Source organism: Aquarana catesbeiana, linkage group LG05 (genome assembly GCF_042186555.1).
Source record: "Aquarana catesbeiana isolate 2022-GZ linkage group LG05, ASM4218655v1, whole genome shotgun sequence".
Lineage (NCBI taxonomy): Eukaryota > Metazoa > Chordata > Amphibia > Anura > Ranidae > Aquarana > Aquarana catesbeiana.
Window position 1 is genome coordinate 316,173,833 of NC_133328.1, and position 26,569 is coordinate 316,200,401.

The 26,569-nt window shown below is 41.1% G+C and overlaps 1 protein-coding gene across 2 annotated transcripts in view; it reads left to right on the forward strand.

The window, feature by feature from the left end:
* The window catches only part of RETREG1 (reticulophagy regulator 1), a 214,171-nt gene that overhangs the window by 156,973 nt on the left and 30,629 nt on the right, over positions 1 to 26,569 (forward strand). For both annotated transcript variants that reach the window (XM_073630852.1, XM_073630853.1), the window contains one exon: positions 24,921 to 25,047. In XM_073630852.1, coding sequence (XP_073486953.1) covers positions 24,921 to 25,047 — 127 coding nt within the window. The remainder of the gene's footprint in view (positions 1 to 24,920; positions 25,048 to 26,569) is intronic.

Sequence of the window (26,569 nt, forward strand, 5' to 3'; positions counted from 1 at the left end):
TCTTTATTTTATATGCATTTTCTTGAGTTGAGACGTTAAAGAACCCTTTATGAATGTATACATAGATGCGTTCCCAATTAGCCTCCTCTAACTCAGTCCCCAGTGGAGTCTCCCAGAATGTGTTTCATGGGACTTCTAAATTGTTCCTGCTGTGCCATTTATGCTTCTTGGAGGCACATATATTTAGTTTTCCAACTGGATGTTGGAGTGAACCACCGGTCAGATAATCTAGCACTGTAACTTAGAGTAATTGAAGACTGTACGCAATTGTTCATTAAACCAGATCAAAAGAATGTACTTCCATACAACAAAACCTTATCTGTTTCCCAGTTATAACTTTAGTATTATGATCCCATGCTGACTTTTGTTACAAAATTGAAATGATAGCTTACCAAACATTGTAAATATTCATGTACAGTGCTGTGAAAAATATTTGCCCCCTTGCTGATTTTTTAATTTTTTTGCATATTTCTCACAATTAAATTATTCTGATCATCAAACAAATTTTAATATTACACAAAGATAACCCGAGTAAATCCAAGATGCAGTTTTTAAATTGTTTCATTTATTAAGGGAAAAAAGCTGTTCAAACCTACCTGGCCCTATGTGAAAAAGTAATTTCCCCCTCCCATGCTGAATCATAAGCGAACTGTGATTAACCACAATTTTTTGGAAAGCTGAGTTAAATTTCACTTGCCACACCCAGACACGCTAACAGATCACAAAAAGCCACACATCATGCCACAATCTAAAAAAATTCAAGAACAGATTAGAAACAAAGTAATGGACATGTATTGGTCTAGGAAGGGTTTCATAGCCATTTCTAAGGCTTTGGAACTCCAGTGAACCATTATCCACAAATGGAGATAACTTGGAACAGTGGTGAACCTTCCCAGGAATGGCCGGTGTTCTGCCGAATAAGTTCCGCTCGGCGGATAAGTTCCTCACTGTACTGCGCATGCGCAGTACGATCCGGCGGAAATAGCCGAAGCGGAACAGCTGAAAATCAGCTGTACACGGCGCCTGTAAGAGGGCCCCTCGCGGGCTCGCTTCGCTCGCCACGCTTCGGGCACGGCCTCGCTGCGCTCGGCTCTTTTAGATTCCCCCTCTAGGTCCACTTGGATGGTGGGGAAGGAATCTGGACCCAGAGCGCAGGCGCCGTGTACAGCTGATTGAAGCATTTGAGCTTCGCCTATCTCCGGCGGATGACAGTAGTTGGTACTGCGCAGGCGCTGCGCCTGCGCAGTACAGGGGAGGAACTTATCCGCCGAGGGAACTTTCTCGGCAAGACACCGGCCTACAAAAATTACTCCAAGAACATTAAGATGACTCATTCAGGAGGTCAGAAAAGAACCCAGAACAACATCTAAAGAACTGCAGGCCTCACTTGACTTAGGTAAGATCAGTGTTCATGATTTAACAAAAGGAAATAGACTGGGCAAAATGGCATCCATGGGAGAGTTCCAAGGCCAAAGCCACTGCTGACCAAAAAGAACACAAAGGCTCTTCTCACATTTACCAAAAAACATTTTGATTATCCCCAAGACTTTTAGGCAAATATTCTGTGGACTGATGAGACAAAAATGTAACTTTTTGGAATGCTTGCTTCCTGTTACATCTAGCATAAAACTAATACAGCATTTCATAACAAGAACATCATACCAACAGTCAGAGATGGTGGTGGTAGCGTGATGGTCTGGGGCTGCTTTGCAGCTTCAGTACCTGGACGACTTACCATAATTGATGGAACCATGAATTCTGAGCTCTACCAAAATATCCTAAAAGAATGTCCAGCCATTAGTTTGTGACCTCAAGCTTAAGTGCACTTTGGTTATGCATCAGGACAATGATCCGAAACACAACAGCAAGTCCACCTCCAAATGGTTCAAACAAAGCAAAATTTAGGTTTTGAAGTGGCCTAGTCTAAACCCAGACTTAAATCCAATTGAGATGCTGTATAATGACCTTACACAGGCTGTTCATGCTGGATAACGTCAAACGATGTAAAAATTGCATGTTGTATTTACTCTGGTTATCTTTGTGTAATAATAAAATTTGTTTGATGATCTGAGTCATTTAAGTGTGACAAATATGCAAAAAAATAAAAATCAGAAAGGGGCAAATACTTTTTCACAGCATTGAACAATGCAGTTTTCCTTTGTTAGAAAGCTATCCATCTCCAGAAACCATTCAGCTTTAGAGACCTCTGCTATAACTCTGTACTCCAATGCTCACCATTATGGTTTAACTGGGTGGGCGGAACTGATCTTGTCTGTAATTATTTTAATATGTATCATGGTCATATGGCGTTTTTGTACCCACTCTCTTATTGCATCTTGGAAGCGTTTCTGTTGTCACCCTGTACCATTGTGTACCCTTGTTCTCATGGTTTATTTAAACTATGTAAAGTTCGTTTTATATTTGTTGTTCTTTCTTCAATAAAATATTTGAACAAGAAAGCTATCCAAAAGTGAAAAAATATAAGGTAATACTGCGCTAGAGTTTCCAGTGTATATATATAGCTGCAACAAAAACTATCAAATATCTCTATAGTGCAAAAATGTGTATACAAATAAGTTGCACTTATAACTTAAGTGATCCTGTGTAACAAATGAAGAAACATAAAGGTGCACTATTACAATGAAAAAACAAAATGTAAATGAACAAAACGTAAACAAAATCTGTATATGAAAGTCTATATGAAAAACTCTTCCTCAGCAGAGATAAAAATAATAATAATTGATTCCGTGGCTAAAACAAAAATTGACAGTGTGAGTCCAAAGTGTAGAAAAAGTCCAAGAATCCTTCAACCTTCACCCAAGAAGAGAAAGAGGATGGGACAGGAGGAGGAGGAGGAGGGAGATCCTTGGATCAAAAGACCAAAACCCACTCGGTGTGTGGGGACCTTTACCCGAACTGGTGGACCCCCTAAAAAGCAAGCCCTCTGCAGGATCTAACGGATCTCCGTCCTCTTGGAGCACTCCAGACGCAGCAGGAAATCCTCTGCGGTGTCCTTCGTATTCAACTGAAGTTAAAATAATTTGTAGACAGATGACAAGTGGTGCTGCAATCCCTATGCAAAGGCTGCAGCATAGGGACTGTGGAGTAGCATATCATCCTTAACAAAAAAATGTTTAATGTACCTTTTGTATTCAACTGAAGTTCAAATCATTTCAGACAGATGACAAGTGGTGCTGCAGTCCTTATGCAAAGGCTGCAGTTCTTTCAGTTTAGGTCAGCAAACCGATCTGAACTTTAACTTCAGTTGAATACAAAGGTACATTAACTAAAATTTCGTCAAGGATGATATGCTACTCCACATGTGACCTTGTACAACAATCTATATATGTTACCTTGGGAGAATTACTATCAGATTGCTTTGCTCACCTTCTAAACTGCAAGAACTGCAGCCTTTGCATAGGGACTGCAGCAACACTTGTCATCTGTCTACATATTATTTTAACTTCAGTTGAATATGAAGGACACCGCGGAGGATTTCCTGCTACGTCTGGAGTGCTCCAAGAGGACGGAGGCCCATTAGACCCTGCAAAGTGCTAAATCTGCTGGCGCATTAGACCTTGCTCTTTAGGGGGTCCACCAAGTTGGGTAAGGGTCCCCACACACCGAGTGGATTTTGGTCTTTTGATCCAAGGATCTCCCTCCCCCTCCTCCTGTCCCATCCTCTTTCTCTTCTTGGGTGAAGGTTGAAGGATTCTGGGACTTTTTCTACACTTTTGGACTCGCACTGTAAATGTTTGTTTCTGCCACAGACTCAATTATTATTATTTTTATTTTTATCTCTGCTGAGGAAGAGTTTTTCATATAGACTTTCATATAAAGATTTTATTCATGTTTTGTTCACTTACATTTTGTTTTTCCATTGTAATAGTGCACCTTTGTGTTTCCTCGTTTGTTACACAGGATCACTTATGTTATAAGCGCAACTTATTTGTATACACAAGACAGCTATCCAGCATGGAATCTTTTCCATAAACTAACAAAACTTAACTGTAAATGCGATTTTCGTTCAGGAAAACACATACGTGTAAAGTGCAGGTCCTTGGCACAAAAGAATGCTTTTTAATTCCTCTAGTACTCCATTCTTTTCAAATCGCAGGCCTGGATGAAATTTTTAAGGGCTTTTGACCAAAATGAGTTGACTAAATGATGGAAAGAGAGAATGGTCTGATGATTTTTTTTTATTTTTTTTTAGAATTTTTGTAGAACATTCAAATTAAATTTTACTGTGTATGGCCAGCTTTTGTCTAACAAGGTCCAGAAGCTCTCCCGTAAAAGGTTGTAGAAGATATCTGATGATATTATTGTCTGATAAGACAAAATGGGGTTGATTTACTAAAACTGGAGAGTGTAAAATCTGAAGCAGCTGTGGATGGTAGCCAAACCACTTCTAACTTCAGATTGTTCAATTAAGCTTTGACAAAAAAAAAATGGCAGCTGATTGGTTTCTATGCAGAGCTGCACCAGATTTTGCACTCTCCAGTTTTAGTAAATCAAGCCCAAAATGTAGTAATTGCACCAAATTAGAGACCCTCTGCAGAACCCAGTGGTTTATACTCTAATCTGCAATTATGCCTGTGGTTAAAGTGACCAGTTCTATTCCCTAAACATGTAGAGCAGGAGTAGGCAACCTCGGCACTCCAGATGTGGTGAAACTACAAATCCCATCATGCCTCTGCCTCTAGGAGTCATGCATGTGATTGTCAGGGTCTTGCAATGTCTCATGGGACTTGTAGTTTCACCACAGGTGGAGGGCTGAGTTGTCTTCCCCTGATGTAGAGATACCTTCAGGAATCTGATTCTTGAAATGGTTCAAACACACTCCTCCTTACCACAAAATGGGTGGTATAAATCGACTAAAAAGTGCTTCTACTTGAAATTCCCTCTGGCCCCTAACATACGCAGATTAAAATGTCACATGAATGTCATAGAAAAGACAGAGGTGTTTTTGGTGTGCAGGCTAACATATGTAGTTTGGCTTTCCCTTTTCTATGCTGTGCAAAAGGCAAGATGGTGGGACCCAGTGGGGGAAGAGTTGGGTCTCATGGGACAGATGATCAGTTTTTGTTCACTGATTATGCTGTGAGTTATTTATAATCTGAATAGTTCATGTTAGGCATAGTTTTCTGTAATCTTTGTTAAAAAAAAGGGTTTCTTTATAGTGTCACTAAACCCACATCACCAATAAATGGTATATTACATGCTGTCATTACTCATTCAGTCACTGAATGATTCGTTTTCTGTATTCTGCAAAAAACCTGGTGAATCCTGCTGCTCTCTCTTTCCACCTCCTTTCCATGTCCCCAATTCAGCTAGGGTTTTTGCACCTGTGGTGGCAACTCTGCACATGCTCAATTTTCAGTAAGTTTCTATGCTGAGCATTTCCTCCCTATCAAAATGAGCAGCCCATGTGACTATAGAGTCACACACGTGAGTGTATACACAGTGGTACCCCACTCCCTCTCTCCTCCTCCATGCCCACTAACCAGCTAAACACAATGGCGGCTGGATATCACATGTAGATTGATGGAGGCTTCCCCTCCCTGTTATTCTAAGGCACAGGCTGGAGGGGCGTGACACAGACATAGAAAAAAGGGAGGAAACGGCATAGAAACTTACTGAAAACTGAGCATGTGCAGAGTTGCCACCACAGCTGCAAAATCCCTAGCTGATTTGGGGACATGGACAGGAGGAGACAGCCTGTGACTGGCAGAAATCTGCCCACACCCTGTTATTGCCAAAAAATAATAAAGATTTGAATCCAAATATATATTTGTATGACAATTGAAAACATCTTATTGATATTAATGATTTACCTTTACTCTATATTCCAAAGGCTGTTGTGTTGATATTTTGAACATGTGACCAGCAGAGGACTAGAAGCTCCTTCTGCTTATGTTCCCCTGCAGACATGCTGGGAAAGAGATGGGTCATGTGACAGCTGTATATCAATTAGGAAAAAGATGCTTAGATGTGTTTTTTTTTTTTTTTTTTCTTATAAAATAATTACAATGCCATCATCCATATAATAAATATTAATAATACATTTTATTTATAATGCCCTTTTCATCAAAAGATATCAAAGTGCTACAGGTTAGAAACAGAAAAAAAAGAAAAAGAAAAGTGAAAAATTTGCAGTTTATACAATGAAGCGAACTTCTAAAAAGGACAAAAAGCTTTACTAAAAAGAAATGTTTTAAGACCTTTTTTAACCCTTTCATGACTAAGCCTATTTTTGACATTTGGTGTTTACAAGTTAAAATCCGTATTTTTTGCTAGAAAATTACTTAGAGCCCCCAAACATATATATTTTTTAGCAGAGAATCTAGAGAATAAAATGGTGATTGTTGCAATATTTTATATCACACGGTATTTGTGCAGCGGTGTTTTAAACGCAACTTTTTGGGAAAAGGGACACTTTCATGAATTTTAAAATAAAACCAAACAGTGAAGTTAGCCCAATTTTTTTGTATAATGTGAAAGATGATGTCATGCCGAGTAAATAGATACCAAACATGTCATGCTTTATAAATACACGCATTAATGGAATGGCGACAAACTACAGTACCTAAAAATGTCCATAGGCAACGCTTTAAATTTTTTTTACGGTTACCAGGTTAGAGTTACAGAGGAGGTCTAGTGCTAGAATTATTGCTCTCGCTCTGACAATCGCGGCGATACCTCATGTTTGATTTGAACACCGTTTACATATGCGGGTGCGACTTCCATATGCGTTTTCTTTGCTGCACGAGCTCGCAGGGACGGGGGCGCTTTAAAAAATTTTTTTTTTTTTACTTTTATTTATTTTTATATTTATAAATTGTGTTTAAAAAAAAAATGTGATCACTTTTATTGCTGTCACAAGGAATGTAAATAGTTGGTGACAGGTACTCTTTATGGAGGGATCTTTTAGACCCCCGATCCCTCCTTTGCACTCTCCATTTTCGGCGATTCTGAATACTGTATATTTTTTTTAATCCGGCGCCATTGGCAGCCGAGTAAACGGGAAGTGACGTCATGACGTCGCTTCCGTGTTTACTATTAGGAGGCTGCGGGCATCATCCCGGTATAACCCCCGAAAGCCCAGTACGCACATCTGCGTATGCTCGGCGGGAAGGGGTTAAAACAGTCAGTGGATTGAGGAGCCCTCAAGGTGTCAGGTAGGGCATTCCACAGATGCGGGGCAGCTGCACTAAAAGCCCTGTCTCCCATTGTCTACAGTCTAGTTCTAGGTATTTAAAGAAGGTTTGAGTGATTAGAGCAGAGGGATCGTGATGTGTTTTGTAATTTGAGAAGTTCTTTGAGATAGGGGGGGCATGTCCATGAATGCATTGGTGTGTGAGAAGAGAGACCTTGTACTCAATCCTGGCGGAGACAGGAAGCCAGTGGAGTGAGTGGAGAATAGGGGTAATGTGCTCATGTTTCTGCACTCTCATCAGGATCCTTGCTGCAGAGTTTTAGATGTACTGAAGCCTCTGCAGACTCCTTCTAGGAATCCCAATGAGAAGTGCATTACAGTAATCCAGTCTGGAGGAGACAAAAGCATGAACCAACTTTTCAGCATCTGGGAGGGAAAGAATGGGACGGAGTTTAGAAATATTACGGAGGTGGTAGAAAGAGGTCTTACATAGGTGATTTATATGGGCTTCAAAAGTGAGTTGGGAGTCCATTTTTACACCAAGATTTGTAACTGTTGATAAGAGGGGGATATTAGACCCAGAAAAGGTGATGCTGGTTATTAATGATGATTTGGTCTGGTAAGGAGTGCCAATCATAATGACTTCATTTTTAGAACTGTTTAGTTGAAGAAAATTATGCTCCATCCATACCTTTATCTCCTCCAGACAGGTGGTGGAGTACTGATAGGGATGACTGTAAAGGTGGGGTTTCAGCTGTTGCATATACATATAGCTGTGTGTCATCGGCATAGCAGTGAAATGAAATTTTATGGCGGCTAATGATTTGGCCAAGGGGAGTGAGATAGAGAATGAATAGAATGGGGCCAAGAACTGACCCCTGGGGACACCGCAAGTGACTGTATGCGGATTTAATTTGAAGTGGCCCAGGGAAATATATTCTGTCCTGTTTGTGAGATATGATTTGAACTAAGGGCTGTGTCATTGAGTCCAACGATGTGATGGAGCTGGTTTAAAAGAATGCCATGGTCAACAGTGTCAAATGCAGCCGAAAGGTCCAGGAGGATAAGGAGGGAGGGAGAGCCAGCATAGGATGATATGAGGAGGTCGTTTGTAACTCTGACGAGGGCAGTCTCTGTGCTGTGAGCAAAGCGAAACCCTGACTGGAATTTTTCAAAGAGATTATTATGTTTGAGGTGATCCTGAAGCTGAATGGAAACTGCTTTCTCAAGCACTTTTGATATGAAGGGGAGATTAGAAATGGGCCCATAATTGGATAGGACTTCCGGATCAAGAGTGGGCTTTTTGAGCAATGGTCTGATAATGGCATTTTTTAAAACCGAGGGAACGTGGCCAGTTTGAAGAGAATGATTTATAACAGCAGTGATCAGGGGACTTAGGACAGTGATATGAGTTTTTACCAAGGAGGTTGGGAGAGGGTCCAGGGGACAGGTAGAGGGCTTCATCTTCCTGATTATGTTCTGTTCTCTTCCAATAACACCTCAGGAAGGCTATTTAGGGGTTGAGAGACAATATATGTTGGGAGGACCAGAAAGGGCAGAACGGATATGAGCAATTTTTAATGTGAAAAAATCCATAAATTTAATACACTGCTTCTGTAAGGGCAGTACGTGGAGGTGAATTTGGTTTAAGAAGGTGATTTATAGTGGAGAAAAGCTGCTTGGAATTTCCTGGGCTATTTCTGATGGCATTGGAGTAAAACTGTGACCTTGCCTCTTTGAGAGACTTTGGATATATGGGTTGTTGCTCCTGGTAAATTTGTTTGTGAACACAGAAGCTTTGAAGCGCCGCTCAAGGACCCGCCCTGCTGCCTTCATTTTACGAAGCTCATCTGTGAACCAAAGAGCTGAGCGAGTGAAGGTGACTGTTCTTGTTTTGACAGGGGCATGGAGGTCCAAGAGGCTGCCAAGTTGGCTGTTGTAATAATCTACGGCTTTGTCGACTGATGAAAAGTGTGTAGAGAGATGCTGAAAGTCTGTTGCCAAGAGTTCTAGATTTATGTTTTTTAGGTTTCTGAAACAGATATTCCGCTTAGGCTTGTAGAGGCTGGATGAGGATGGCAAATCCATAGAAATGGCCTTGTGATCAGACACACCTAGGTCATACACCTGCATGTTGGTAAGAGGAGCAGAGTTTGTAATGACCAGATCCAAGGTATGCCCCTTGATGTGTGTGGGGGGACATCAACAAGTTGTTTTAAATTAAAACAATCCAACAGTTGAAGAAATTCAGCTGCAAAATGACAGGATGGTGTGTCAATGTGGATGTTCATATCACCTAGAATTATAACATTAGCAGAGGATGTACAGAAAATTGTGAGAAGGTTTGGCATCTCAGTGATAAATGATGGGTTTGGTTTTGGTGGTCGATAGATGAGGAGAAACAGCACAGGGGAAGGGGACTTACATTTAAATGCAAGGCATTCAAATGAAGAAAGTTCAGGTAGTGGTTGCAGAGATAACTCCAAATCACTGCGATAAATGACCGACAGGCCTCCACCACGCCCTGTGCTGCAAGCTTTTTGGAGGTAGCTATATCCTTGGGGACAGATCTCATTTAAAGAGGAAAAGGTGTTTGGTTGGTGCCAGGTCTCTGTAATGCACATATAGTCCAGACATTTATCCAGGATATGATCATGAATGAGGCAGGATTTGTTTGTAATAGACTATGCATTTAAGAGTTCAATTTTGCTACTTGACGATGCAACAAGGCTTTGCACCGGCCATAGCAGACTAATGTCCACTCCACGTTTCCTATTCAGTTCACTAAAAGATGTTGCCATAGAAACGTCCAAACTACATATCTGATAGGAGACAGCACTCTGATGATGCAAGCGTGGAGCGACAGTTCGTGTTGCTGACCAAAGACCCGGAATTGTATGGCTTGTCTGTGAGCAGACAAACTTTAGGCGGGAACTTCTATGGATGTAGCGCAGACGGCGAAGAAGTCCCAGCTGTTTAATCACTGCGATGCACAGTAGAGCGGAAAAACAGCTGAAACTTAGCTGCTTGACAGAGTAACTCCAACATAGTGGTGGTGCCGACGGCAGTATGGTAGAAGTGCAGGTTGTTTTTAACTGCGTAGCCAGAATGCTAGCTACAAGGACATTCAACTCTGCGACAGCAGTGATGTGTGGTTTCAGACTTCCCAGATGCACTTCACGATGGCATGGACAAGCTGAATAAAGCCAATTCCAGGGAGTCTCCAAACAGGTGTTTTCTAGCGGCCACAGATAAGCCACCGCTAGACTTGAAAACTACCAGATAACTATCCAGAAAGGCCCATGGTTCGGTGGTGCATATAATAAATGGTTATTTAAGAAGATCTTCTGGTCGATGGCACAAATAATAAAAGTTTATTGAGAAAGTATTAAAAAGTTTAGCTTAAAAGAGATAAACTAGTCATTATTTTTTGCTCGACTGGAAAAGCGACTGGAGAGGCGGCGAACAGACAGCGCCAGCATCCTCTCCAGACGCCATGCATTAGTGTCCTACAATTTAGGTGAGGTAATGGTTCTCTCTGGAATTTTAGACTGAATATACTGATATACAGTGGGAATGGAAAGTATTCAGACCCCCTTAAATTTTTCACTCTTTGTTTTATTGCAGCCATTCGCTATGATCATTTAAGTTCATTTTTTTTCCTCATTAATGTACACACAGCACCCCATATTGACAGAAAAACACAGAATTGTTGACATTTTTGCAGATTTATTAAAAAAGAAAAACTGAAATATCACATGGTCCTAAGTATTCAGACCCTTTGCTGTGACACTCATATATTTAACTCAGGTGCTATCCATTTCTTCTGATCATCCTTGAGATGGTTCTACACCTTCATTTGAGTCCAGCTGTGTTTGATTATACTGATTGGACTTGATTAGGAAAGCCACACACCTGTCTATATAAGACCTTACAGCTCACAGTGCATGTCAGAGCAAATGAGAATCATGAGGTCAAAGGAACTGCCTGAAGAGCTCAGAGACAGAATTGTGGCAAGGCACAGATCTGACCAAGGTTACAAAAAAAAATTCTGCTGCACTTAAGGTTCCTAAGAGCACAGTGGCCTCCATAATCCTTAAATGGAAGATGTTTGGGGTGACCAGAACCCTTCCTAGAGCTGGCCGTCCGGCCAAACTGAGCTATCGGGGGAGAAGAGCCTTGGTGAGAGAGGTAAAGAAGAACCCAAAGATCACTGTGGCTGAGCTCCAGAGATGCAGTCGGGAGATGGGAGAAAGTTGTAGAAAGTCAACCATCACTGCAGCCCTCCACCAGTCAGGGCTTTATGGCAGAGTGGCCTGACGGAAGCCTCTCCTCAGTGCAAGACACATGAAAGCCTGCATGGAGTTTGCTAAAAAACACCTGAAGGACTCCAAGATGGTGAGAAATAAGATTCTCTGGTCAGATGAGACCAAGATGGAACTTTTTGGCCTTAATTCTAAGCGGTATGTGTGGAGAAAACCAGGCACTGCCCATCACCTGTCCAATACAGTCCCAACAGTAAAGCATGGTGGTGGCAGCATCATGCTGTGGGGGTGTTTTTCAGCTGCAGGGACAAGACGACTGGTTGCAATCGAGGGAAAGATGAATGCGGCCAAGAACAGGGATATCCTGCACGAAAACCTTCTCCAGAGTGCTCAGGACCACAGACTGGGCCGAAGGTTTACCTTCCAACAAGACAATGACCCTAAGCACACAGCTAAAATAACGAAGGAGTGGCTTCACAACAACTCCGTGACTGTTCTTGAATGGCCCAGCCAGAGCCCTGACTTAAACCTAATTGAGCATCTCTGGAGAGACCTAAAAATTGCTGTCCACCAACGTTTACCATCCAAGCTGACAGAACTGGAGAGGATCTGCAAGGAGGAATGGCAGAGGATCCCCAAATCAAGGTATGAAAAACTGGTTGCATCTTTCCCAAAAAGACTCATGGCTGTATTAGATCAAAAGGGTGCTTCTATTAAATACTGAGCAAAGGGTCTGAATACTTAGGACCATGTGATACTTCAGTTTTTCTTTTTTATTAAATCTGCAAAAATGTCAACAATTCTGTGTTTTTCTGTCAATATGGGGTGCTGTGTGTACATTAATGAGGAAAAAAATGAACTTAAATGATTTTAGCAAATGGCTGCAATATAACAAAGAGTGAAAAATTTAAGGGGGTCTGAATACTTTCCGTCCCCACTGTATATACTAATATACTAATACTTTAAGGCAGGCATGTGCGGCACTGAGCCTAGGGGCTATCAGTCCATATACTCCTAGTTATTATATGGCATAATATAGTGTTGTCTCAAAAGACCAGAGATGATTGTACCAGGAGAGAGAGAAAAATGTCTGTAAAGCAATTGCTTTTAACAGTCAGCAATCAATAGCCTATGACCCGGGTGACAGCAGCACAGTGCAAGCGTTTATTTGCAGTTCGTATAATGCATAGAGTTCAAAGCAATCTTCCCATGCACTGTCACAGGTCAAGCATAATTTATGCAGAGGTGCCACTCACCGCCTGGGTCTGCTCTCAATCTCCCCCAATTTTTGGTTACAGGTGACAAATTTCCAGCACTGCTAGGCTCCAACCCAATGGACCGTCTCCCCCGCCTCCACCATACCCTCCGGGGTATTCACAGTGCTGCAGACAAAGAACGCCGGGCTATAGACAAAGAATGCCAGGTGCACCAAGCACTTTCTTCCCAGGCTCCTCCATTCAACTGCCTCCCCTACTCTCGTAATATTTCTCCACGGTATCTCGTGATGTGCACACTGTCCTTCAGCTGCTCCTTCAGCTGCTCGGGGTGGCTCGTAGATGCCGGAAGTTTTCCCCGCCTTCACTCCTGCATATATATTATATATACAGAAATAGAAGAGAAAATGTAAATGTGTGTGTTTAGTATCACTTTGATGGCAATGAAATTTGGTGATTCCCAATGACTAGTTTAGTGCCTGTTTTTTAATAATGGTTCTCAAAAGCATCTGTAACTATTTTTAGTTTTTTACGTCACTATCTTGATTTGCAAAGTTTCCTGCCAATGGCTCTTCCTATGTATTGGCCAGTTAGTCATATTACTGGGGATTTGGGGAACTATATATCCAATGCTAACTTAAATAAATCACATCTAGTTTTGGACATGTTTTTTAGAACATACTTTGAAGAACATACTCTTCACATTAATCAACAGATATATAAGTAAAAGGTATCATGTATGCTACTTGGTCACAGCTTCATTTCTGTAGTAGGTGAAATACATTTGCGTCATTTCAGTTTACTTCTCTGCTTTCATGATGCATGTTGTTTGATTGTATTTCCTAGAGCTATGATCCAAAATAGTTACTTGGAAGTATTTACTATCTGCTCACATGATTAAGTCACTCTCGTAGTTTAAAATGGCAGATTTGGAAATCTGCAACCTGAAACTCCGTGATCTGAGGTGGGTTGGAGACTGGTAACCAACCAGACCCAGAAGCTCATGAGGTTGCCTCAGCACTCTTACTACATGAGACTGTAAGGTCATTAGTCATCTTCAGAGTAAGATAATATGAGATGAATCCATGAAGAGGAGAGGCAACTGTGTCTGGCAGCTGACGGGAGACTGCCTAAGTGATGAATCCCTGTGTGTGTTCTCTAGGCTGGATTCAGTTTCAGGAGCTTGGTGGAATGCCAGAACCACAAGCAGTCAGAGATAACATTGCTGCCAGGCTGTCATTGCCAACAGAAATCACATGAATTGTCTTAGGTTTGGATATTTTAAATAGAGTGCTAAAATTGTGTGCATTGTCCTTTTTTTTTTATTTAATTCCTTATTTAATTATATAAATAACACCACAACATCATACATCAGGTATACAAGAAGAAATATTTCTTATTGCTTATACTCCACCATTACCCTTAAATCCCCCCCCCCATCTTGCAAAGTTCAATGAAGGTAGAGATTTAAAATCTATTGTTTACATATCCCTGCTCTCTTTATGTTTATCGAGTAACCTCCTCGACATATTTCCACGTTGTTTTGAATGCTACCCACTTAGCCCATTTGTCCTTACAGTTAATACCTTCTTCCAATTCCACTCCCCCATCCCCTAACCTCTCTAGGTTGCATATTTCATTAACCCGGAAAATCCAGTCCCGTATTTTAGGGCTCTCCACCTCCTGCCATTTTTTCGGTATTAAGCTTTTAGCCACATTCAGTAAGATAGGGACTATTGAGGTTTTATATTCTCTAGCAAGGCCAGCTGTCCCATGGAACAAACATGTCCATGGGTCTTCCGGGATATCTATGTTTGTAATTTCCTTTATTAACTGTAAGACCTCCTTCCAGAATTCTTTAATGATGGGACACTCCCACCATAAATGAGCTATTGTTCCTAAAACCAACACTCGGCGGATTTAACCGTTTGAAATGTACTTATTTTATCTGGTGTCGCATACCACCTTGCCAGGCACTTAAAGTTAGTCTCAATCATTTTAGTATCTGCCCCGGAACTATGTGTCGACCTCAAAATTGTCTCTTAAGTATATTTATTACATTGTGACATTAAGGCCCAACTCATGTTCCCATTTCTTGTAAGGCAGCATATCCAACTCATCCCTAGTCACTAAAATTTTGTATATTCGCGATATATTGTTTTTTTGATTTTTCTCTCAAACGGAGCTGCTCCAACGGCCTATAATCTTCTCCATGTCTGATAGGCTGTGGCAGTTTATCAACAGAATGATTCAGTTGGGTGTTTCACCACACATCAGTTTTCATTAAGTCCGTGTTTAATCTCAATTCTCGAAAAGTATTAATTTTAACATTCTTAATAATATCTTTCAATTGTGCATTCCCTTTTTTTATCCAGTTCCCTCCCACTGAACCCATCCCCAGCTCAAAAAACTCATTGTCTTTTAAATAAATCTAAGGTGAATTATAATCCCATTTATTTTGTGCATGAATCTGATCCCAAATTTTTAGTGTAAACCGTGTTATCTCGTGCATGTTTAATCCCAATTTCCTATATTGTGGGGGGTTCCATATTATGTGACTTAAAGTGGTTGTAAACCCTCTGGGACCACTTTAACCTACAGGTAAGCCTAGATTAAGGTTTACCTGTAGGTGTAAGAAATATCTCCTTAACCCACACAGTTAAGGAGATATTTTCCAAAAACGGGGCACCGCTGTCTACGGCGCAGGCGCACTGAGCATGCCGTTAGTGAAGGCAAACATGCCGTCCTCACTGACGGCACCTGCACGCATGCGCCAGAGTGATGTCATCGCGGCTCCGGCCAGTCACAGCGCCGGAGCCGCGATACCCAGAAGTCACTTCGGGGGCTTTGATCTGAGGTAATTTATTCATAATGAGCTAGTATGCAATTGCATACTAGCTCATTATGACTTTGCCTTGCAGGGTGTATTTTTTTTTTTAGGCTTTACTTCCTCTTTAACTGTGTATTACTCAAAACTTTTTCTATATTTACCCATCTTTTATCTTCCATCTCTTTCGCCCATTCCATTACTCATGAAAGAACAACCGCGTTATAATACTTTTTGAAATCCGGGATGGCAAGGCCACCTTGTGTTTTCCCCCTACTCAGTACCGTATATGCAATACGTGGTTTTCTGCTACACCATACAAATCTTGATATTAACTCTCTCAAGTATTCTTGGGGGAGTGATATTGGAAGCATCTGGAACTTATATAAAATTTTTGGGGCTAGCACCATTTTTACTGTGTTGATACGCCCAATCCATGAGAGAGGGCGCGTTGATGTTTTTTTAATTTCCTGCTTAATTTCATCTAACAAAGGTATGTAATTAATTAAATATATTTTCCTCAAGTAGTCGGTCAGTCTGACCCCTAGGTATCTCCATGCATTTTCCTTCTGCAAACAAACTTAGACCCCTTTCACACTGAGCCGCCCCGGGCGTCAGCGGTAAAGCAGCCCTATTTTTAGCACCGCTTTACCGTCATTTTAGCAGCGCTATTCGGCCACTAGCGGGGTGGTTTTAACCCCCACCAGCACCCGAAAAGGGGTTAAATCCGCCAAAAAAACACAGATGCAGCGGCGCTTTGCCGATGGTATAGCAGCGCTGCCCCATTGTTTTCAATGGGGAGGAGCAGTGTATTCACCACTCCTCCACCGCTGCAAAGAAGCTGCTGGCAGGACTGTTTGTGATGCCCTGCCAACACAGCGACCCAGTGTGAGAGCACTCGGGCTTTCACACTGGGTTTGCAGCTGAGGCTTTTTTCAGATGCTTTACGGGCACTATTTTTAGCACTGTAGCGCCTGAAAAACGCCACAGTGTGAAAGGGGTCTTAAACCTTCAGGGGGTTATATGGCAGTAAAATTATAAATCGGCTATACTGTTTAAACTCCATGCAGAATAGACTAGGTATGGTTTCATCATTAACATTGTAGATTCTCCTGGTAATCTGTATTTCAAGCAAATGCAACTGGCACACATTATGAACAACAACTGCTGGGAGCAACTCAAACTTTAGATAAACAATATGGAGATTGCATTGTTGATTACAAGGCCCCTACACAGGGTGGATTTGATTTAAATCAAGTTGATTTAAATCATGATTTAAATCGCTAGTAAAAAGGCTTGCTTTAAATCATAATTTTTAAAGCGCAACTGTAATCTCTGTCCCGCAGCGGCTCCTCCTCTGACCCACTGTTGACTTACCGACAGTCCCAGTCACTTTAATGGGATGGCTGGTGATGCGGCAGTGACACAATAAGGTGAGGGACATGGCAGCAGCAGGTGAGTGGGTGATCGCTAACATGATGGATCTGAAATGACAGGTACTCTTTAAATGTAAGAACTTATTCTTGCTGGTAGTTAGAATCTTCAATATTTGCAAACAAAATGAATATTTACTATTTAGAATAATAAGCTGTCAGGTTAGTAAAACAGTGATATCAGAACCGATTCAATCTTACAGTTTGTAGTGTATATAGATTTACAAAACAATGGGATAAAGGAATATTCCTGAACTTTGTTTTAACTCATGTGTAGCACCCTCTAAAATAGGTAGGTGCTAGAGTGAGGATTTTGTAGGGGAAACTGTCGGTTCAGGTAAATTTAGGCAAGCCTATGCTTCAGGCTAGCCCTGTTTGTTTTGATCTGGGGGCAGGGAGTGGTTAGTGTAGCAGTGGGTGTGACCACCTGTGCTTCAGTGCTTGGGTGCCTCCCCTGCTTCCAGGAAAGAATGTTCTGGAAGAGGGGCAGGGCCTGGAACTGGAGTGGCAGGCAGCTCATGTGAGGAGCTCTGACCAATCCCCAACTGGAATTGGCAGGGGGCAGGCCTCCCATATAAGCTGAGGTAACAGGCCAATGGGAGGAGTTGTCGGCCGGGAGAAGTGGAGAATGGAGCACTTTACAGCAGCAGGAGGGCACCCCCATCTGGAGGGGGGGTGTGCCGATCGCGGTAGGAGGCCCGAGAGAGCTGTGAGGGAGCTTCACCCTTACACAGTCATGGGTGAAGTCCTCATCTTTACACGGTCATTGATGAGGAGTTCCTGGAGCAGAGGGGCAGGAGAAGCTGTCGGGAGGTACGGTCCAGTTAAGTTCTCCATCATGGACTCGGGGCAGAGAAAGGTCGGTGAGTGTACCACAGTGGAGAGCTGGATGTGGAGACATGCCAGGAAGTCTGGGAGGGAACTTCATCCTTACACAGTCATGGATGAGGAGTCCTGGAACAGAGGAGAGACTGTGGGGAATAGGGCACAGGATTTGCAGGCTGGACTAGCTGGGAACAGTTGTCCACCGTTCAGCACATGCTACTAAACTACTAGTCCTCCGGGGAGAGGTACTGCAGACCTCTGGCCTAGTAGCAGCAACTAATCAGATTCAGCATTAGAGTGCGTTCTTTTGCATATAGAAGAGGATGTGACAAGAAACATAATGTGCTACAGAATAAGTTTGTGCAGGAGGGAAGGATTCCTTGGAGCAATAGTCTGCAGGAGTTACGCAGGGGAGGAGCAATAATCTGCATGGTGATGCAAGGAAGAGACTGTAGATGTTATACATGTGCATCATTTCTTCAAGACTCAAACAAAGTTCTAATTTATAGATATGATCCAAAATAATTCAATCTATGGGCATCCCATATATCCTTTCCCCTAACCAAGTTTATATCCCCCCAATAAACAAAAACAAAGCAAATGACTGTTCATTGTCTCAGAAGCGATATATGGAGGTCTGGCAGTAGGGTGATATGGTGGATGTGAGTTACTAGTGGCAACACATCGCTACACATTGTTACTGTGAAATTGTGTGAATGTATCAATGCAGTGCATGTTATCTCAGCTTGCAGAGCCTGGATACATTGAATGAGTATACCAAAAATGTAAATATTGCAGAATATACAGCCTCATGCTACTTAACTAAGCTCCATTTCATGCTGAATAAACTAAATAATCATTGTATCTTAAATAGAAAACTATCTTTAGATCAATTTTTACTCCAAAAGCATTTTATTAAAATAAATTTGAAAAAATTTAAAGAAATCAGATTTAAATAAAAATGTGCAAACCGCCATATGTGTATGTCAGCCGCTTTAAGAGCTAGCGATGCTGGAGCAAATGCATGTGGTCGGCGGCCGCGGTGTCCGCAGGCGACCCGCGACTGCTCCTCAGAGAGCCAGAACGGGGTTCTGTCAATGTAAACAGACAGATCCCCATTCTGTCAGGGAAGTAGAGAGAGATCTGCTGTTCCTAGTGATCAGGAACAGCGATCTCTCTCCTCCTCCAGTCAGTCCACTCCCCCCCACAGTTAGAAACACCTCCCTAGGGAACACTTAACCCCTCGATCTCCCCCTAGTGTTAACCCCTTCCCTGCCAGTGACATTTATACAGTAATCAGTGGCAAATTTTTAGCTCTGATTGCTGTTTAACCTCCCTGGCGGTATGATTATTTCTGATTTTAGGTGCTGAAAGCGGTACAATTATTTTGCACAGAAATTTGGCGTTTTATATTGTAGGCCTGTAATTCTTAGGAATAGTTCACTTGAATCTGTCCAAACAAGAGTCTAGTAGACATCCCGGGTATGATAAAGTTTGAAAAACGAAATAAAAAATTATAATATAATAAATAACTATAAATAATTATAACAAATAATAATATAATAATAATAAAAATTATTCAATAATGTAATCAAATCAAAAACACTGAAATTTGCTCAGTTGCAGAATTTTAGCTTTTGTTACTTTTAGTGTTTGATGACGGATCTCCTCACAAATCACTATCGCTCAATTCTGCGAGTGATTCTAATTTATTATCGCTTTTTTCTAGCTGGTCTAAAACCACTTTTGATGTAAAGAGACAGTTTTGGTTGCTATGGACAATCTCCAGTTTCCTGGCAGAAAGAACAGTTTTATATATATAAAACTGCATGCAGGACACTGGGCAGACCACTAGGGACAAAGGGGATGTGTAGTTATTTGATACAGTACTGTAATCTGTAAGATTACAGTATGCTGTATCTATACTGTGTGTTTCACTTTTGAATTTACCGCCGAACTCCGTCCCCGTGCGTCGCAACGCTCGCAGGGAACGGAGCTCGGCACTGTGAATCGAGCGAGACACAGCGGCTCGCCGATCACAGCGGGGAGACATCGCAGGAACCAGGGGACAAGGTAAGTATGCTCTTCCTGGATCCTGCGATGCAAGCCCGAGTCTGGCTCGGGGTTACCGCTTTTGGTATGAAAAATCCAACCCGAGCCAGACTCGGGAATACCGCCAGGGGGGTTAAATGTCAGTGGTCCCAAAAAAAGTGTCAGATCTGTCCGCCGCAATGTCGCAGTCCCACTAAAAATCACTTATCACCGCCATTACTAGTAAAAAAATAATTAATAAAAATGCCATAAATATTTCCCCTATTTTGTAGCCGCTATAACCATTTGTGGGTAAACCAATCAATATACGCTTATTGTAATTTTTTTTTTCTATCAAAAATATGTAGAAGATTACATATTGACCTAAACTGCTGAAGAAATTTTGTTTTTTGTTTTTTTTTATTTTTTTTAACATTTTTTGGGATATTTATTATAGCAAAAAGTAAAAAATATTGTTTTTTTTTTCAAAATTGTCGCTCTTTTTTTTGTTTATAGCGCAACGTCACACGACCATGCAGTTGTCAGTTAAAGTGACGCAGTGTTGTCTCGCAAAAAATGGCCTGGTCATTAAGGGGGTAAACCCTGCCGGGGCTGACGTGGTTAAATAAGAACCCACATCTTGTGTTGTTTTTCCACAAACTTCTCTTCTGTAATTATTAAAGCACACAAGTACCTTGTATCCTAAAGGAAAAATAAACAATTATGCAGCAAAGCTGTCACCTTAAAAGAGAAACACGGGCATACAAAAAAAATAAACATTTATACTCACCTAAGTGGATGCAGCATCGATTCGACTGCATTTGTCCCCAGCCGACCCCGCCGGTCTTGTGACAAATATCATATATAGATTGAGCCAGTTTAACGTGTTTTTAAAGCAACACACACCGCAATGAAAATAATTTTACTAAATCTAATTTGCAGATTTTTTCACCAGGCCTGTATTTCTTCATTTTGTTTGTGGCAAAAGCCTGTAGATTTTTGCTATAAAATCAGGCACAGAGACAATAAAACTGTTATTTTGCTAACGTTTATAAATAAATCCCTAAGTCTTTAAAGACTGTAAAAGGTCGTGGCTCAGTGTGCCTACTACACGTGCATCCTGACATTTTAATCTTTCCAATTCTGGATATGTATAAGCTTTATAATGCTCTGCAGCAATGTGGTGTGGGTACCTGCCAAGTTCATAAAGCACAAACACATGTGATCATTTGTTAGGTCTTTTTATTGGAGGAGATGACATACAGGCACCTAGTGATCAGCCTGCTTATAATAACTTACCATTGAGATACCTCTGCTGGTTATTTTAATTGCCAGATGATGTTCATGTCTATTGAGAAAGTGCTACAGGGAATATCATGAAATGAATGCATTTGAATTTACTACATGCCTAAAGGTTAATATGGATTTATGTGTTTTAAAGTGGTAGTAAACTCTGTTACACCACTTATACCTACAGGTAAGCCTATAATAAGGCTTACCTGTAGGTACTGTGAATATCTGCTAAGCTTGCACTGTTTAGAATATATTCAGAGTGCATGCAGCCGATTATATCACGTCGCATGTGTTCTGAAGGGACGATGAAGTCGGAAGTGACGAAGCGCGTCGGAGCGTGGCTAACGGTGACTCCATGTGTGTGAAGGAAGCTATGAGGAGATCCCAACACTGAGTCACCTGGCATGTTTGGAATTTTAACAAAGTGATTTGAATCTTTTATGATGTAAGTGCATTACTTTTAATAAACCGATTTACCTTAAGGTGTTTTTATATTATTGAAGGCTCTGTCTCAATTTCTATCCCCACATGAGGAGAGTGTCTTTATTGATCTGGATGGAGATTGGCTGCTCTTCAATAACATTAAATAAGGCAATATTTGCCAGACATGAGAGTGAATGGCAACAGCATCTGGTGAGCTTTACTCTTAAGGAGTGGAAGTGGCACACATCACTTTGGTGAAGAATTTTAGTTGATCAACAAGATTTTGTTTCACTATTGTTTTACACTTATTTGTTCATCACTTTAAAGTGGGGTTCCACCCAAAAAAACAAAAATACCTGAAAAATTCTAAAAAAAAAAACAAAAAAACATTTGGATATTTTTTTTTTTACTTACCTCTAAATGCCTGTTGCTAGGTGGTCCCTCGTAGTCTGCCTCTTCCTTTGCCTGGGCTGGTGACATCACTTCCCCCTTGGCACAGGAAGGGCTCGGCTCTGCTCCCTCCCTCCTGTCAATCATCTGGGACCCATTACAGGTCCCAGGTGATTGAGCGGCCAACCACGGCGCGGCGCCGCTCGCGCATGCCACAGCCCGGCGCCCACAGTTGAAATGCCGGCGCCGACGAGCGGAGGGGGAGACGAGCGGGGCTTCGATCCCGCGGATCGCTGGACCCAGGGACAGGTAAGTGTCCAATTAAAAGTCAGCAGCTGCAGTATTTGTAGCTGCTGACTTTTAATTTTTTTTTTTTTTTTTTTAATGGACCCCCTGAGTGGAACTCCTCTTTAAGTTGGACTGTATTACCATATTGATTTGCATATTTTAGCATATATTTTTTGGATATGCTATATTGACACTTTTTATTATGTATGGGCCTTTTATGTTGATTTTATCATAATGTTAATATTTGGGAGATTTGTAGATTCATTAGTGTGCTACTGTGGAATTATTTGTATATGTAGCATCGTTCAATGTTTTAATCAATGATGACCTGGTTGTTTGCAATTCCACATATATAAACTGATAACAAATTGCAAGGTGTATGGCAGTTTTTTGACACTCAATCTATCCCATACTAGCTAGTTAGTGAAAATATTTGTCTAGTCACCCCTTAGTCCTAAGCAGCAGTTTCAAGTTGACAAGGCTAGGGATGTGTACTTCCCTGAAGTAGCTAAAATAAATTTCTTCTCAGCTTCACTCATCCAGGATTCCTTCTGTTTTTGCTAGAGGTTCCTGGAGCAGTGGCAGATTGATTTTCTACCTGACAGTGCCTGTATAGTTCCAGGGGCTGATGTTACTCACAGGAGGCAGTTGCTTGGGACCATGGAGACCTTTTGATGTGTAAGCATTGACATCTTTGATCTTTTTGGATGGCGGCACAGTGGTGTAGTGGTAGCACTCTCGCCTAGCAGTAAGAAGGGTCACTGGTTCGAATCCCAACCACGGCACTACCTGCCTGGAGTTTGCATGTTCTCCCTGTGCCTGCGTGGGTTTCCTCCGGGTACTCCGGTTTCCTCCCACACTCCAAAGACATGCTGGTAGGTTAATTGGATCCTGTCTAAATTGCCCCTAGTATGTATGAATGTGAGTTAGGGACCTTAGATTGTAAGCTCCTTGAGGGTAGGGACTGATGTGAATGTAAAATGTATATGTAAAGCGCTGCGTAAATTGACGGCGCTATATAAGTACCTGAAATAATAATAATAATGTCGGTAAGGATGGCATCCTTTCTGACAGACCACCAGTTCTTAGAAGTCTTCTTCCCAGTGACCATAAATGTAACAGAGGGACCCCTCCAACTGATCATTATTGTATGGAGTACCTTCTCCACTCCCCCCCCCCCCAATAAAAGGGGATCCTTCTACACTGATCAGTGTAAATGGGCCCTTCTTTACTGACCACCAATTTAAGTTGACCCTTCTCCACTACCAGTATAAGGGGGCCCTTCTCAAATGACCATAAATGTGATAGGTGCCCTTCTCCAAAGACCACCACTGTGGGAAAGCTCTTTTTTACTCAATAAAAATGTAAGGTGAATCTTTTACACTAGGCACCACTGTAAGGTGAGCCTTCTCCACTGACTACCAGTTTACTAGGGCACTACAGTCTTTTTTTTCTAGATATTATTTTATATTTTTTGCTTTTCTTTAACCTCCCTGGTGGTATGATTATTTCAGATTTTTGTGTCTCAAAGCGGTACAATTATTTTGCATAGAAATTTGGCGTTTTATATTGTAGGTCTGTAATTCTTAGCAATAACACACTCATATCTGTCCACCAAGAGTCTAGTAGATATCCCGGGTATGATGAAGTTTGAAACACAAAATCATAAATTATAATATAATAAATAAATATAAAGAATTAAAAAAAATAATAATATAATAATAATAAAATAAATTTTCCCACGATTCACTATCGCTCAATTCTGCAAGTGTTCTAATTTACTATCGCTGTTTTCTAGCTGGTATAAAGCCACTTTTGACGTAAAGGGACGCTTTTTAGTTGCCATGGACAATCTCAAGTTTCCAGGCAGAAAGAACAGTATATAATATAAAATTGCATGCAGGGCATGGGCCAAAGCACTGGGGACAAAAAGGAAGTGAAATGATTTCATACAGTACTGTAATCTGTAAGATTACAGTACTGTATGTGTTATGATTTTTACATTTTTTGAATTTGCCGCCAGGTTCCCCCCCGTGCGTCGCAACGCTCACAGGGAACGGAGCCCGGCACAGAGAGGCTTCGGCAGAGGACAGAGCCCGCAGACAGCGTGGGGGGACATCGCAGGATCCTGGGGACAAGGTAAGTATTCCGCTCCAGGATCCTGAGATGTAATCCTGAGTGTGGCTCGGGGTTACCGCTAATGGTGCTGAAATTTAACCCCGAGCCACACTCGGGAATATCGTCAGGGAGGTTAAAGCGGACATTCAGTCATTTTTTCAACTTTCCATCTATTAAATCTTCTGCCCTTGTTGTTTTAACTTTGGATAGTAAAACATTTTTTTTTCTGCTAGTAAATACCTTATACAGCCCACTTCCTGTTTCTTGTCTGATAAAAAGTCTAGGCTTATGACATCATACACAGCTCTCTCTCTCTCACTCTTGCCGCCCACATTTAAAATGGTTGCAGCCAGACTCAGTGGAGGGAGATTTCTGCAGCATATTTGGCAAGTACAGGATCACAATATATATAAAATAATATGCAAAGTGGTTGGAGGGAAGCTTCAGAATGGCAAAGATATTTTTAGTACAAATTATGTGAGCAGACTGCAGTTCCTCTTTAATTTCAGGATTATTACTGAAAATAATTTTTCTTTAAAGTTTGAGGGTGTTAAAATCTGCCTTGGGTGTCAAATACTCTGGGAAACACCAAATTTCCGATTCTTTGTAAATATATGGTAAATCCTGTTTAACAGAATGTATCTTTTTCTTTTGTAGGTGGGAGGCAGTCAACTCTAGTTCAGAATGCAAACCTGAGCTTGGTCAATGCATGGAAGAATCCTGGTCCAGTTACAGCACTTTCTTTCAAGAATTATCCCTCTTTAAACGACAAAATCCAGGCAAAGTATGTTATCCAGTGTTGTATGTTCCGAGACTATGAAATTTGTCAGGATTAAACCTGAGTGTGTTAATTACAGATAGTAGGTATGATTTACTAAAGTAGAAGTGATTTAATGATTTTGAATACCCAATCACGTATGAGAAAAATTAGGGTAAAAGGATGCTTTTTAGCACATGACTGGGTATTCAAAGTGAACAAAGTTACTAACATTCACTATTCAAAATGAACATAGGCTACTGTGCTTTCTAGTATGTACATCTGTACCATAAAGATCCATTAAAGTGTACTGTATGTGCACAACGTATAACTGAACTTATTTTAAATTGTGGTAGTCTGGCTTTGGATGGGTATTTGGGTACCATTTAGTAAGCTGTCCCCTCATCCCAACTTATGCCTTTGGAAAACTGGAGCTGCTCCCAGTTGTCTTTCAGTCGATGGACAGTTGACAATTGTGCTCAGAAGTTAATTTTTGCTGTAAAAAAAAGACCTAAGAGTGGCTAGTCACACGTTAAAACCTCTCTGTGTTTTGTTGCAAGCACTTGCAGATGTCAGACTCATTTGCTAACACCCTCTATTTAACCCATACATGCTTTCCAATCACATTACTGTCACAAGTGATGCTTGAATCTGTTCCATCGTTTGGTATAATCATGGCATGGCATACACACTTCAGGATGCATGCAAACATTACAGTCTGAATTGGAAAGGGTAATTTGACTGCGCTATCCTAATAAATCAATTTAAAAAAAGCTGCAACCATAATGTGAGACACACACACGAAAATAACATATAACAAAGAAAGCTGCGCTATATGATAATAGTGATCAAAAATTATTGTGACATATAAGTGATGTAGCTGACTAATACATAGATTGTACGCAATCACAAATAGAATGTGCAAAAAATAAAATAAAAGAAGATAATATTTTTTGCAGAAGTTCTCCAAAAAGATCTACTCCACTCTGATGGGCTGTTTAAATAGAAGTTCCACTGAGTATACGGTCCTTAATAGTATTCCAGGTGATAATTACTCAACCCTCTATTCAGTAATGACATGCGACCACAGCACCAAAGAAGATGTGATAAAGTGCGACAGGAAAGTTCCTCCACCAATAATAATACTGCCGCTTACCAGCTTGTCAGATCTCTTGTTTAAATAAATGTTTTTAAATAATTTATACTATGGAAGCCTTTATGTCCTTTTATGGGGAATGGGTGAACATCATTTGTACAGAGGATACCCTGAGCAGAGAGTCTGGGAACATCTAGCTATCCAAGCACAAAGACCCAGGGCTGGGGATAAAAGCTACAGGCACTTGCGATCTCCCTAAACAAGAGATCTGACAAGCTGGTAAGCGGCAATTGTTGGAGGAACTTTCCTGTCGCACTTTATCACATCTTCTTTGGTGCTGTGGTCACATGTCATTACTGAATAGAGGGTTGAGTAATTATCACCTGGAATACTATTAAGGACCGTATACTCAGTGGAACTTCTATTTAAACAGCCCATCAGAGTGGAGTAGAT